Source organism: Aotus nancymaae, unplaced genomic scaffold (genome assembly GCF_030222135.1).
Source record: "Aotus nancymaae isolate 86718 unplaced genomic scaffold, 86718_ANA_hifiasm-v0.15.2.pri h1tg000053l, whole genome shotgun sequence".
Lineage (NCBI taxonomy): Eukaryota > Metazoa > Chordata > Mammalia > Primates > Aotidae > Aotus > Aotus nancymaae.
The window spans coordinates 7275866-7290221 of record NW_026988467.1 but is presented as its reverse complement, the minus strand read 5'-3'; the positions used below and the strand labels follow the sequence as shown (position 1 = coordinate 7290221).

Genomic DNA, 14356 nt, shown 5'->3' with positions numbered 1-14356 from the left:
CATCCTGGTCAACATGGTGAAACCCTGTCTCTACTAAAAATACAAAAAATTAGCTGGGCATGGTGGCGCGTGCCTGTAATCCCAGCTACTCAGGAGGCTGAGGCAGGAGAATTGCCTGAACCCAGGAGGCGGAGGTTGCGGTGAGCCAAGATCACGCCATTGCACTCCAGCCTGGGTAACAAGAGCGAAACTCCATCTCAAAAAAAAAAAAAAAAAAAAGATACATGGTCTGTTCCATCAGTAGAGTTAATAAGAAGATGCCAGTAAAATCAGAAATAGTCTTATCTACCCTCCCGAAACACAAAGGACTTTTTTTTCCCTCCCCAGAAGACAGGCATCATAGAAAAGAGAAAGACAATCTTCTTGATAGTCACTCATCCATTTAAAATGTATCTATTGAGGGACTATTTCATGCAAGATATCCTTCCAGGTACTGGGGATACATCAATGAGTAAAACAGACAAAAATCCCTACCATGAGGGAGGTTATATTCCAGTAAGAGGCAAAAAAACCACAGCAGCATACCTCCCATACCTCTGCTGCATTCCAATGACTGCTGTAAAGAAAAATCATAATGCCCTATGATGCTGATATCTTGCTAAGAGTTTTATTATTTTGTTACAAGTGGGGCCTCTTACAGTAGAACACCGGAAACATAGCAAAATGTCATCATGTTCTATCTTGCTAAGCAATTTAACAAAATAGATCAATTCCACTGTCTATATATGGCTTCATAGGCACTTAAAGCAGGTAGGGTCATACAGAAGAAATCTCTCAGGATCCCTGGAGACCACCCAGTGTATCTCTACTTCATAAGAGGTGGTAAGGCTGGGCGTGGTGGCTCAAGCCTGTAATCCCAGCACTTTGGGAGGCTGAGGCGGGCAGATCACGAGGTCAAGAGATGGAGACCATCCTGGCCAACATGGTGAAACCTCGTCTCTATTAAAAATACAAAAATTAGCCGGGTATGGTGGCATGCACCTGTAGTCCCAGCTACTTGGGAGGCTGAAGCAGGAGAACTGCTGGAACACAGGAGGCAGAGGTTGCAGTGAGCCGAGATTGCGCCACTGCATTTCAGCCTGATGACAGAGTGAGACTCTGTCTCACCAAAAAAAAAAAAAAAAAGGAGGTTATGCTCTAAGCACCTTCTTACAACAAAGGGAAAAATTCCAACCCTGAGAAAATGGAGACCATTAACTTATTTACATAGTTTTGTAGAAATCATAAAGTGAAAAATAAGTTATCAATAAGATCAGTGGAAAGGGAAGAAAGATGTTTCCCTCTCATCAAGATGTTTTCCTCCAGTCGGTGCCGCATCCCCATCCCGCAGCCATGGCCGCCTACAAACTCGTGCTGATTCGGCACGGCGAGAGCGCGTGGAACTTGGAGAACCACTTCAGCGGCTGGTACGACGCCGATCTGAGCCCGGCGGGCCATGAGGAGGCGAAGCGTGGCGGGCAGGCGCTGCGAGATGCTGGCTATGAGTTTGACATCTGCTTCACCTCAGTGCAGAAGAGAGCGATCTGGACCCTCTGGACAGTGCTAGATGCCATTGATCAGATGTGGCTGCCAGTAGTGAGGACTTGGCGCCTCAATGAGCGGCACTATGGGGGTCTAACTGGTCTCAATAAAGCAGAAACTGCTGCAAAGCATGGTGAGGCCCAGGTGAAGATCTGGAGGCGCTCCTATGATGTTCCACCACCTCCCATGGAGCCCGACCATCCTTTCTACAGCAACATCAGTAAGGATCGCAGGTATGCAGACCTCACAGAAGATCAGTTACCCTCCTGTGAGAGTCTGAAGGACACAATTGCTAGAGCTCTGCCCTTCTGGAATGAAGAAATAGTTCCCCAGATCAAGGAGGGGAAACGGGTACTGATTGCAGCCCATGGCAACAGCCTCCGGGGCATTGTCAAGCATCTGGAGGGTCTCTCTGAAGAGGCTATCATGGAGCTGAACTTGCCGACTGGTATTCCCATTGTCTATGAATTGGACAAGAATTTGAAACCCATCAAGCCCATGCAGTTCCTGGGGGATGAAGAGACCGTGCGTAAAGCCATGGAAGCTGTGGCTGCCCAGGGGAAGGCCAAGAAGTGAAGGCCAGCGGGCAGGCTGCTGTCCCCAGGAGCACCCTCCCTGCCTGTTGCATCCCTCTACCCCTCCCTCCTGCACATGTCACACTGACCACATCTGTAGACATCTTGAGGTGTAGATGCAGATGGGGACTGGTGGCTCCCATTTTCATTTTAGCCATTTTGTCTCCTGTACCCACTCCCTTCATACATTCTAGCTAGAATTGCACTTGTAGGGCATAGGTTCTCAGTCCAAGCTATAGAAAGGCTCCCCTTATCCAGGAGAGTTGAAAGGTAGTGATGGGCTTTTGCAAGTGCTTTGTTTACTAAGGACTTGAAGGGAGGAACATGCTAAGCTATGATCAATGAAGAGAAGCAAGAGAGCCTGTCTGCCCCCAGGAGCCAGTCCTCTGCTCGTCTGCAGTCAGGCCACTGCCTGGGGGCTCTAATCATTCCAGTGGCAGACGAATGTAACCTGCATGGTGATGTGACAACTGTTTCCTCCCTGACCCCAGAGAAGCTGGCTCTAGAAGGTTGGGATGAATCCTGAATTTAGTTTACTTTTATATAAAAAAAGAAAGTATAGTATATATAAATAGTACAAAACAATAGCCCTTTTGGGGTTTCTAGTGGCGGTTGAAATAGTACCACATATGGTCATCAGAATATAAACCATTCCTCATACCAATATAGGATCAGCTCCTTGACCTCTGAGGGGCAGGAGTGCTTCCTGTTGTGTGTTTCCAAATCCCTCCCCACCTTGTTTTGTGGCAGTGAAATGCCTCTTGGTCCTGTCCAAGTGTCTCACTGATTTCTGAATCACGTTCTAGTTGCTTGGCTCTGCCACATGGGTCCAGTGTTCCCTTGAGCATAACTGTACTAAATCCTTTTTCCAGATCAGTGTAAAAAAAAATATATATGTTTTCCTGTCATCAAAAATACAACCCAAGAGCAAGATGGAGTGAATGTGGATAATGGGGGAGGACAAAGATCTCACGTCTAATTTTGTTGTTAAGTACTCTGCAGTAAGACTGCTGAGCTAGATTCCTACCTTCTTTTGGGTTCTGCTTAAACTGTGCAGAAAGAGAAGAAAGAAAGATGACATCTCTGTCCCGGTCCTTCCAAGAGACACGAAAGATCTTACAGACCAGCTGTAAGGCCTGCTCTTCAGATACTTCAGGGCCAGAGGAAGGCTCCTGGTGAAGAAGAAGACTTACAGGTTAGTTTCAAATAAGAGGTATGAGTTAGGTACTTCAAAAGAAATATGTTATTCTGATTTAATTCATTATTAGTGATGGTATTTTTTAAATGCATGAAAGCTTTCACCCACTGATTAGGGGAAAAGTAGGCCTGTTACTATGACATCAAATTATAACATCTAAGTCTCATGAGCTTACAATACAATCTATGGGAAGCATAAAAGAGCAAAGGTGGCCAGGTGCAGTGGCTCACAAGTGTAATCCCAGCACTTTGGGAGGCCGAGGCAGGTGGATCACCTGAGGTCAGGAGTTCAAGCCCTGACCAACATGGTGAAACCTAGTCTCTACTAAAAATTAAAAAATTAGCCGGGAGTGGTGGCGGGTGCCTGTAATCCCAGCTACACAGGAGGCTGAGGCAGGGGCATCACTTGAACCCAGGAGGTGGAGGTTGCAGTGAGCCGAGATCATGCCACTGTACTCTAGCCTGGGTGACAGAGTGAGACCCTGTCTCAAAACAAAAAAAAAATAGCAAAGATATTATCAAAAGTCACCAAGAAAAAAAATGCGACAGAAGATGTACATATCCTATTTATTTACTTTTCTGAATTCCACAGGACCAGGTTAACATTCTAGGTGCAAAATCAATTTTCCTCCAGAAATTTTTCAAAAATGGAACATTTCTCATTACATCCCATCACAGATAAAATGTCATATATAATTTTGTAAACATTAAAGAACTATACAAAATAAAGCACTGCACCACTACGAGGCTACAGTGCTTCTTTTTTTTCCCTTTTTTTGTCTTTTTTATTTTTATTTTTGTTTACAATGTAACTTCTAATAATCATTAACATGTGTTGCTAAAGGATTCCTAATAATTTACTGAACAGAAAGTGACATAATTATCTATCTATATAAACACACACACACACACCCTAAATACAGAGCACTAAGCTCAGGTGCTAATCAAACATAAAGGCTTCATATTTTCAAAAACTTTCCACTTGCTACTGGATTTTACATATTCTTGCTTCATTCCCAGTCATTTCCCTCAGAATACTGCTAAAGATGTGATGACCTACTTGTTTAAAAGCAAAAGATCAACAGAGAGAACTCTAATTACCTCTAAATTAGTTCCTATTACAAACTAAATTTACTGATAAAACCATGGCCCTGAACCAGAAACAGATGGATAACATCAGATCAAAGGAGTGAGTTACATTTCCATGAATAAGGGTAATCTAGGTTATTCATTTTTCCTCAAAAGAATAAAAATAATCACCTGCCTAGGACTTCCTGATTTGGAGTGGCCCCACGCTAATAGATACAAGACATGAAATGGTTTTATTTATATTACCTGTACCAAGGGCTTCATCGCTTACCAACCTTATCACTGAGGCTCCGTTTTTCTCTTCGATCATTTTCATCAACCTCCATGTTTTCAATTCCTGAATCCACATCTACCTGGGACATGCTTAAAGTACAAAAGACAAGCCTTTTACCTTTTATAAATCTGTACAATGTCACTGTAGCTGCTGGTTGAGGAAAAGTTTTAAAATATCAATTAAATTAAAAATATATCAATTAAATCAATCATGAAAGCAAAATGATGATGGTCCATCTTTTAATTAATTTATTTATTTATTTATTTTTAATGTTTTTGAGACAGAGTTTCGCTCTTGTTACCCAGACTGGAGTGCAATGGCGCGATCTTGGCTCACTGAAATCTCCACCTCCTGGGTTCAGACAATTCCTCTGCCTCAGCCTCCTGAGTAGCAGGGATTACAGGCACGCGCCACCATGCCCAGCTAATTTTTTGTATTTTTAGTAGAGACGGGGTTTCACCATGTTGACCAGGATGGTCTCGATCTCTTGACCTCGTGATCCACCCGCCTCGGCCTCCCAAAGTGCTGGGATTACAGGCGTGAGCCACCACGCCCGGCTGTCCATCTTTTTTCTTATTAATTTTTAAGAGTTCTTCATAAATTAGGATCTAAACATTCTGTCTCTCATACATGTTGACAATATTTTTCCTAAGTTGTCATTTTCTTGGGCTCACTTTTAAAAAGTGTATCATTAAAGTATGTTCTTTATTATTTTTAAACGACATAAGATTAACCAGGCCAGGTACAGCGGCATGCGCCTATAGTCAAGCTACTTAAGCAGGCTGAAGCTGGAGGATCACCTTAGCCCAGAAGTTTGAGGCTGTAGGCACTATTACTGTGCCTGTGAATAACCACGGTATTCCAGCCTAGGCAGCACAGCAAGACTCTGTCTCTAAAAAAAAAATTTAATAAAAATTTTAAAAAATGTAAGAAAATAAAAAACTCAACTGAAGCCTTATTACAAAAACTGGTTAAGTACATATTATTTCCCCCAATTAAACAATTGCTCTAGCACCATTTATTGGAAAAATCATCCTTTTTACATTAAGGTGAAGTCTATGTCACATGTCCAATTTTCATTAATGAGAAACGACTAATTTCTGTTCTGTTAGACACTGTGTCTGTTCCTGACCAATATCCCTCTGTCTGAATTACTAAAACTTCAAAGCCTTGATATCTGCTAGGTCAATGTCTCCACCTTATTCTTTTACTTTAAGGGGTCTTAGCCATCCTTTGCTCTTTCCTCTTCTACACATACTTAAGACTCAGCCTGAGGAATTCCTTTAAAACCCTCCCGGGATTTTGACCAGAATTTCTTTGACTCTTAGAGATCAAATTAGGGAGAAGTAATATCATTATGTTACTGAGGTTTTTATTACTCTCCAAGTATTAAGACCTTCTTTAATGACTATCAGTAAACTTTAATACTTTTCTCCAAAAAATTTTACATTTCTTTTGCTAAATTTATTCCAAGGTACCATATGTTAATACTTTTTAATGAAATTGTAATGGTACCTTTTTAAAAATTAAGTCTTCTAATTTTTTGTTGTTGGCAGACAGGAATGTAACTGATTTTAAATATACACTTCTTATAAGCAACTTGTTTATTTATACGTAGAAAGTTTACCATCTAAATAATCTTTTTTTTTTTGAGACAGAGTCTTGCTCTGTCACCCAGACTGGAGTGCAGTGGTGTGATCTCAGCTCACTGCAACCTCCACCTCCCAGGTTCACGCAATTCTCGTGCCTCAGCCTCCCGAGTAGCTGAGATTACAGGCATGTGCCACCATGCCCAGCTAATTTTTTTTGTATTTTTAGTAGACACAGGATTTTACCATGTTGGCCAGGCTGGTCTCGAACTCCTGACCTTGTGATCCGTCCGCCTCAGCCTCCCAAAGTGCTGGGATTACAGGCGTGACCCATTGTACCTGGCCACCATGTAAATAATTTATCTGCAAATTATAACTGCTGTTTCTTCCATTCCAATCCTTACTTGTTTTACTGTACTCCTGAATACAAGAAGAAATAGCAGTCATCCTTGTTCTTATTGCTGATTTTACGGAAAATGATGCTGACTTCTCACCACTGAATATGAGAGCTACTGTAGTTTTTTGGTAGATGCCCTTTATATTAGAGTAAGACAGGCTATACTGTCGTAACACATACCCTCTGAAATCTTAGAGGCTTAACACTGTAAGGATTTAGTTCTTGCTTACACAAAGTCTGATGAGAGTGAAGCATCCTTACTCCATCTTTAATCTATGGCATCTGCAATACACAGCCTCCAAGGTCACTGGAGCAAGAGAAGAGAGGGATGGAGGAGGAAGATCGGCTCAACTGCCTTCATCTAAAAGTGACACATGTCACTCTAGTTCATAGTCTACTGGACAGAACTAGTCACTTGGCCCCAATCTAACTAACTGTAAAAGAGAATGGGAAACGCTGGGGAGCATGTGGAATATTTGGTGAACTTTGTCTGTGCCACACTGTGAGTTTAAGAATACTCCTTTCCGTTCGTTTGCTTACTATCATGAATTAATGTGGAATTTTATCAAACTCTTGCAACTACCAAAATATAAGGATTTTCTTTTTAACATACAATATGGTAGATAATAGTTATAGATTTTCTAATGTCAGTGCATCCTTGCATTCCTAAAATCAGTTTATCATATTATATTGTATTATTTTAAAGCAAACTTTTAATTGAAATATAATACACCTGTAATCCCAGCACTTTGGGAGGCTGAGGCAGTAGATCATACGAGGCAAGGAGTTTGAGACCAGCCTGGCCAATATGGTGAAACTTCGTCTCTACTAAAAATACAAAAATGCACTGCATGCCAGCCTGGGTGATACAGCAAGACTCTGTCTCAAAAAAAAATTATGTATACAGAAATGTGCACAGATATGTTTGACCAAATATACTTCCACAAAGTAAACATACCAATGTAATCAGCACCCAGATCAGGAAACAGAACATTACCAGTACTCCAAAAGCCCTGTTGTGATTCTCCCAATCCCTGCTGTTCTAGCTCACAGTATTTATTGCCCTGGCATCTAACCCCATAGAATGGTTTTGCCTGTTTTTTTTTTTTTTGTTATGTATTGCAGCATTTAATTTGTCAGCATTTTAAGATTTTTACAAATATATTCATGAGTATGAATATCATATAGTTACTTTTTTCCTTTCACATTATTCTTGTATGGTTTTAATATTAATGTCACATTAGCCTCATAAATTGAGTTGAAGTGTACATTATTTTTTAAAAAATTATTGGAAAAAATGTGTAAAACTGATCATTGGAATTAGGGCAAAATCATGAAAGAACTCATGCAGACAGAGAATAGAAGGCTGGTTACCAGAAATTGAAAAAGGCAGTGGGAAGTAGGGATGGTTAATGGGCACCAAAAATAAAAGTCAGAAGGAATGAATGAGATCTAGTATTTGATAGTACAACAGAGGTACTATAGTCAAGAATGATTGAATTGTACATTTAAAAATGACTGAAAGAGGCTGGAGGTGGTGGATCACTTGAGGTCAGGAGTTCAAGACCAGCCTGGCCAACATGGTGAAACCGTATCTGTACTAAAAATACAAAAATTAGCTAGGTGTGGTGGCCTGTGCCTGTAGTCCCAGCTACTCAGGAGGCTGAGGTATAAGAAATGGTTGAACCTGGGAGGGGGATGATGCAGTGAGCCAAGACTGCACCACAACACTCCAGTCTGGGAGACGGAGTGAGACTCCGTCTCCAAAAAATAAATAAATAAAAGACATAATTTGATTTTTGTAACAAAAAAGATAAATACTTGTGGGGATGGACACCCAGTTTTCCCTGATGTAATTATTATACATTGCATGCCTGTACCAAAATATCTCAGGTACCCCTTAAATATATATACCTACTATGTACCCACTAAAATTAAAAATTAAAAAAAAACCCCAAATATCAAAAAACAGGCCCAGCTTGTTTTTTGTCTAAATCTGTAAATGTCTTTATTTCCCTTTGCTTTAAGCAGTTCCAAGCCAGGCGTGGTGGCTCATGCCTGCAATCCTAGCACTTTGGAAGGGCAAGAAAATCACTTGAGGCCAGGAGTTTGAGAACAGCCTGGGCAACATAAGGAGACCCTGTCTCTACCAAAAATTTAAAAATTAACCAGGTATGGTGGCACAGGCCCATAGTCCAAGCTACTTTGGAGGTCGAGGCTGCAGTGAGCCGTGACTGTAGCAATGTACTCCTGCCTAAGCAAAAGACTGACAACCTGTCTCAAAAAAAATAGGAGTTCAAGACCAGCCTGGCGAATACGGTGAAACCCCGTCTCTACCAAAAAAATACAAAAATTAGCCAGGCATGGTGGCATGCACCTGAAGTCCCAGCTACTAGGGAGGATGAGGCATGAGAATGTTCGAATCCTGGAAGCAGAGGCTGCAGTCAGCCGAGATTCTGCACCACTGCACTCCAGCCTGGGTGACAGAGTGAGACCGTCTCAAAATAAATAAAATAAAATAAAATAGAAAACAGAAAAAAGAAAGAAAAGGAGCAGTTCCACAGGAGTACACATTTCCCAGTTGACAGTTACTTTCTTTCAACTGTTATTCTGCCATCCTTTGGCCTCCATCATTGAGATATTTGGCTGTGATTTCTTTTACAGATAATCTCTCTTTTCTCTCTGGTTGCTTTAATGGTCTTTTTCTCTGCAAGGAGTGGGGATATTTATATTTAAATAAATAAATAAAAAGGTTTTTGTCACTGGTGTTCTATAATTTCACTATAAAACATGTAGATACGACTTTCTCTTTGTTTATTCTGCTTGGGATTCATTAGGTTTCCTAAATCTGAAGATTCATATCATTTACCAATTATCAAGAAAAACTGTCATTGATTTTTTTTTTTTTTTAAGACAGAGTCTCACTCTGTTGCTCAGGCTGGAGTGCAGTGGTGTGATCTTGGCTCACTGCAACCTCCACTTCCCGGGTTCAAGCAATTCTCCTGCCTCAGCCTCCTGAGTAGCTGGGATTACAGGTGCATGTCCCATGTCCTGATAATTTTTGTATTTTTAGTAGATAGGAGATTTCAACATGTTAGCCAGACTGGTGTCTGACTCTTGACCTCAAGTGAATGGCTGTCTTGGCCTCCCAAAGTGCTGGGATTACAGGAGTGAGCCACCGCCCCCGGACTCAATTCCCCTTTTCATCTGTTTAGCTCACTGACACAAAATGAGGGGACTGCTTGAGGGCAGAGAAGCCAGGTGACTTGCTCAATCATTAAAGGAATCAATACCTCAGCCATTCTATCACCCATTTTTGGCACATATGCAGCACAGGAGGGTTGTTTCAAGACACCCTAATCCTTATGAAGCAAATAGGGTTATTTGGCTTACCTATCTGAAATATTCCAAACTTTAAAATTTCATTAATCAGTAAAAGTTTTAGGGAAAGGCATATGCTTGCCAACTTTATATTTACAAAATGAGAACAATCATTTTTTATTTTTACCAACTACACCATTATTTCATAAAAGACATTTAATACACAACTATAGTAGGCCAGGTGTGGTGGCTCATGCCTGTAATCCCAGTCCTTTGGGAGGCTGAGGCAGGCAGATCTCTTGAGGCCAGGAGTTTGAGACAAGCCTGGCCAACATGGTGAAACCCTGTCTCTATTAAAAGTACAAACATCAGCCAGCCATGGTGGCGCACACCTATAATCCCAGCTACTCAGGTGGCTGAGGCAGGAGAATCACTTGAACCTGGGAGGTGGCGGTTGCAGTGAGCCAAGGTTGCACCACTGCACTCCAGCCTGGGCAACAGAGTGAGACTCAACAACAACAACAACAACAAAAGTATGAAGAACTTTTCTGAATAATACAAAACCTTTAAATTTAATAAATTTCACACTAATTTGCTAAGGAATGGCATGGTCTCCAGCTGGCAATTTATGAATACTGGACCAGCGACTAAAGTGAATGGATCTTTCTCTTTCCCTAAATAAAACAGCATATAAGAAAACTGGCTTCATTTTACCTTTTCTCGCATGAGACACCATCGATATCCATGCTCTGGGAACGTGAGAGAGACTGAGATTGTGTTTCAAGGCTATTAGAGGGCGAGCTGCTGAGAGAACTGACTCCTTCACTGCTCTGGCTTCGATGGGCTACTCCTAGACAGAAAACAGAGTAAGGATGAAGCCCCATGTGAAATAATGTTAAAGCTATTTGTAATAGTGACAGTAAACACGCACAATCTGCAGTCACACCATCATGATATTGCAGCAACCTAGGAATTTCTATCAGGTTATATAAAAAGTTGGAAACAATATTAAAATCATAAGAACATTACTAAGAAATTGTAAGTTATCAGTATACTTCATATGAGGTCAGTAACAGCTACACCTAAAGCCTAAAACTCACTCCTCATCACCTCTCTTGCACCAATTCAAACTATGGTCCACAAATACAAATTAGAAATACAAATTAACTTCCATGATAGTCCAGAAAAATCTTTGCATTGTAATTAAGATATATTAATAAACCAGGCCAGTGCAGTGGCTCACACTTGTAATCCCAACACTTTGGGAGGCTGAGGCAGGTGGACCACCTGAGGTTGGGAGTTCAAGACCAGCCTGGCCAACATGGTGAAACCTCGTCTCTACTAAAAACACAAAAATCAGCCGGGTCCCTGTAACCGCAGCTATTCAGGAGACTGAGGCAGGAGAATCACTTGAATCCGGGAGGCAAAGGTTGCAGTGAGCCAGGATCGCACCAGTATACTCCGGCCTGGGCAACAGAGCAAGTGGATATATTAATTAACTTACAGAAAAATATGTGATAAAGCGAGTACAATAAAATGTTAATGGTAGAATCTGGATGGTGAGTATATGGGTCTTCCTTGCGAAATTCTCTCAACTTTACCGTATGTTTAAAATTTTGGTAATAAAATGTTGAAAAAAATACAGGTGGACTACTCAACAATGTCCTTTGATATAGATCGATCCATTTATTGATTGAACACCTTAGTGGAAATTAAAAACCTGACACTTTGTTGCCCTCATAGAGCTTACAGTACAGTGAAACTGTAGTCATTAGTATAGGGACAGACAATTTCTCACAGCAATTTCCTCATCAATGTCTGTAAAATCATGTTTTACATTGAAGTTTTAAAAATTACTTTAACTCAATGAGTATCTTCCTATGAAAATAGAGGAATGTTTACCCAAGCATTTGCAAATACTTTAAAATATATATACCTATGGAGCTGAAAGAAAATGACATGTTTAAAAAAACCATTGGCTGGGCATGGTATGCCATTACATGGCATACGCCTGTAATGCTAGCACTTTGGGAGGATGAGGAAGGCAGATCACTTGAGGTCAGGAGTTTGAGACCAGCATGGCCAATGTGTGAAACCCTGTTTCTACTAAAAATACAAAAATTAGCCAGGCGTGGTGGCACACACCTGTAATCCCAGCTACATGGGAGGCTCAGGCAGGAGAACTGCATTAACTTGAGAGGCGGAGGTTGCAGTGAGCCAAGATGGTGCCACTGCACTGCAGCCTGGGTGACAGAGCAGGACTCCATCTCAAAAAAAAAAAAAAAGATATGAAAAAAAAACCCAGAGATACTTGAGAGTTACCAGGTGTAGTGAAAATAATTACTGAATAAATACAATTTTAACCCTTCCAGCATTCTATGAAAGTAAACTTGCCACCTTTTAATGTTTCTCTTCATTGAAGAACATTACAAAACATATATTCATTCTTGAAAGCAGTTCTTTGCATATACTAATTTATTAAAACTTCCGCAGGACTTATGAAGAAAATAAAAAGCTAAATTTTCTCTCTTCCTAAGACTCAGTAAAATACAAAAGGCATCTAATGTAGTGAGAATTCCGAATCAAGCTCGTAGAAGACAGTAAAACTTTTAATTCATTAGTTTCAAGAAATATAACCCAAAGTAAGTTCTGAAAAAAGTATTTATTGAAGGAATAAATAACAAAGCATCGACAAGGTTCTTAGAAGAATCTTATTTTACCTATCACGAGTAAAAGCCAAGTAACTTTTAAGTTAAAATTAATCAATAATCGGCCGGGCGTGGTGGCTCAAGCCTGTAATCCCAGCACTTTGGGAGGCCGAGGCGGGTGGATCACGAGGTCAAGAGATCAAGACCATCCTGGTCAACATAGTGAAACCCCGTCTCTACTAATACAAAAAATTAGCTGGGCACGGTGGCACATGCCTGTAATCCCAGCTACTCAGGAGGCTGAGGCAGGAGAATTGCCTGAACCCAGGAGGCGGAGGTTGCGGTGAGCCAAGATCGCGCCATTGCACTCCAGCCTGGGTAACGAGCGAAACTCCGTCTCAAAAAAAAAAAAAAAAATTAATCAATAATACAGTTCAATGATCATTATGGTAGCAAATAAGCAGGCTTTAAAATTTCTACCTATAAAACCAGTTCTAAAATTAAACTCATAATTATAAATTGTTTTAAAAACTGTATCTGTAACACAGTATAGTATGTGTACAATAATACTGTAGGAACAAAGCACCAGTGTGTATCACACAGTGTAATCTACTGCATTTGTAACATTTTTATAAGACATCAAAGGGATCATGTGAATTCATTTTTTCCTGCATCTTCCACATGATCTTCACATTTCAGGTCAAGTGGTGCAATTCTGCAGCAATTGCAACAATTTATTATGTATCCAAGTGTTCCTCAATCTCTGAACACCATGGGATTCCATTCAGTCTTTTTATTTATTTATTTATTTTGAGACAGAGTTTCACCCTTGTTGCCCAGGCTGAGGTGCAGTGGCATGATCTCGGTTCACCACAACCTCCACCTCCCGGGTTCAAGCAATTCTCATGCCTCAGCCTCCCGAGGAGCTGGGATTACAGGCATGTACTACACCACCTGGCTAATTTTTGTACTTTTAGTAGAGAAGGAGTTTAACCATGTTGGTCAGGCTGATCTTGAACTCCTGAGCTCAGGTGATCCACCTGCCTCAGCTTCTCAAAGTGCTAAGATTACAGGCGACACAGTGCCCAGCCTCCTCATTTTCTTTTAAGAGATGAGTCTCGCAGCCGGGTGCAGTGACCCATGCCTGTAATCCTAACACTTTGGGAGGCCGAGGTGGGCAGATCACCTGAGGTCAGAATTTCAAGACCAGTATAGCCAACAACAAGGTGAAACCCCATCTCTACAAAAATACAAAAATCAGCTGAGCATAGTGGCAGGCACTTATAATCCCAGCTACTCTGGAGACTGAGGCAGGAGAACTGCTTGAACCCAGGAGGCAGAAGTTGCAGTGAGCCAAGATAGTGCCATTGCACTCCAGCCTCGGTGACATGCAGTGAGCCATGATTGCATTACTGCCCTCCAGCCAGGGTGACTGAGGGAGACTCTGTTTCAAAAATAAAATAATAAAATTCGGCCAGGCACAGTGGCTTACACCTGTAATCCTAACATTTTGGGAAGCCAAGGCAGGTGGATCACCAGAGGAGTTCAAGACCAACCTGGCCAACATGGTGAAACCCCATCTCTAACTAAAAATATAAAAATTAGCCAGGCATGGTGGTAGGTGTCTGTAATCCCAGCTATTTGGGAGGCTGAGGCAGGAGAACTGCTTGAACCCAGGAGGCAGAGGTTGCAGTGAGCCGAGATCACGCCCCCACACGCCAGCCTGGGCAACAGAGTGAGACTCC

General features: G+C 41.3%; 2 protein-coding genes across 4 annotated transcripts in view; one reads left to right on the top strand and one right to left on the bottom strand.

Annotated features, from left to right (window-relative positions):
• Nucleotides 1-14356, bottom strand: part of UBE4B (ubiquitination factor E4B) — a 143434-nt gene that overhangs the window by 77126 nt on the left and 51952 nt on the right. For 2 of the 3 annotated variants that reach the window (XM_064363230.1, XM_064363232.1), the window contains exons 3-5: nt 10678-10813; nt 4658-4745; nt 3124-3268 (exon numbers count right to left, since the gene is read on the bottom strand). In XM_064363230.1, the coding sequence (XP_064219300.1) occupies nt 3124-3268; nt 4658-4745; nt 10678-10813 (369 nt within the window). Of the gene's footprint in view, nt 1-3123; nt 3269-4657; nt 4746-6872; nt 7321-10677; nt 10814-14356 lie in introns of those variants that run through there. The other variant, XM_064363231.1, reaches the window with a different exon arrangement.
• On the top strand, nt 1333-2268 carry LOC135269399 (phosphoglycerate mutase 1-like). Its single transcript, XM_064363233.1, has one exon. It carries the CDS (start codon nt 1333-1335, stop codon nt 2095-2097), a length of 765 nt encoding a protein of 254 aa, XP_064219303.1. The 3' UTR covers nt 2098-2268.

Coding starts and splice junctions, on each gene's coding strand:
- LOC135269399 (XM_064363233.1), top strand. CDS start 1,333: ATGGCCGCCTACAAACTCGTGCTGATTCGGCACGGCGAGAGCGCGTGG.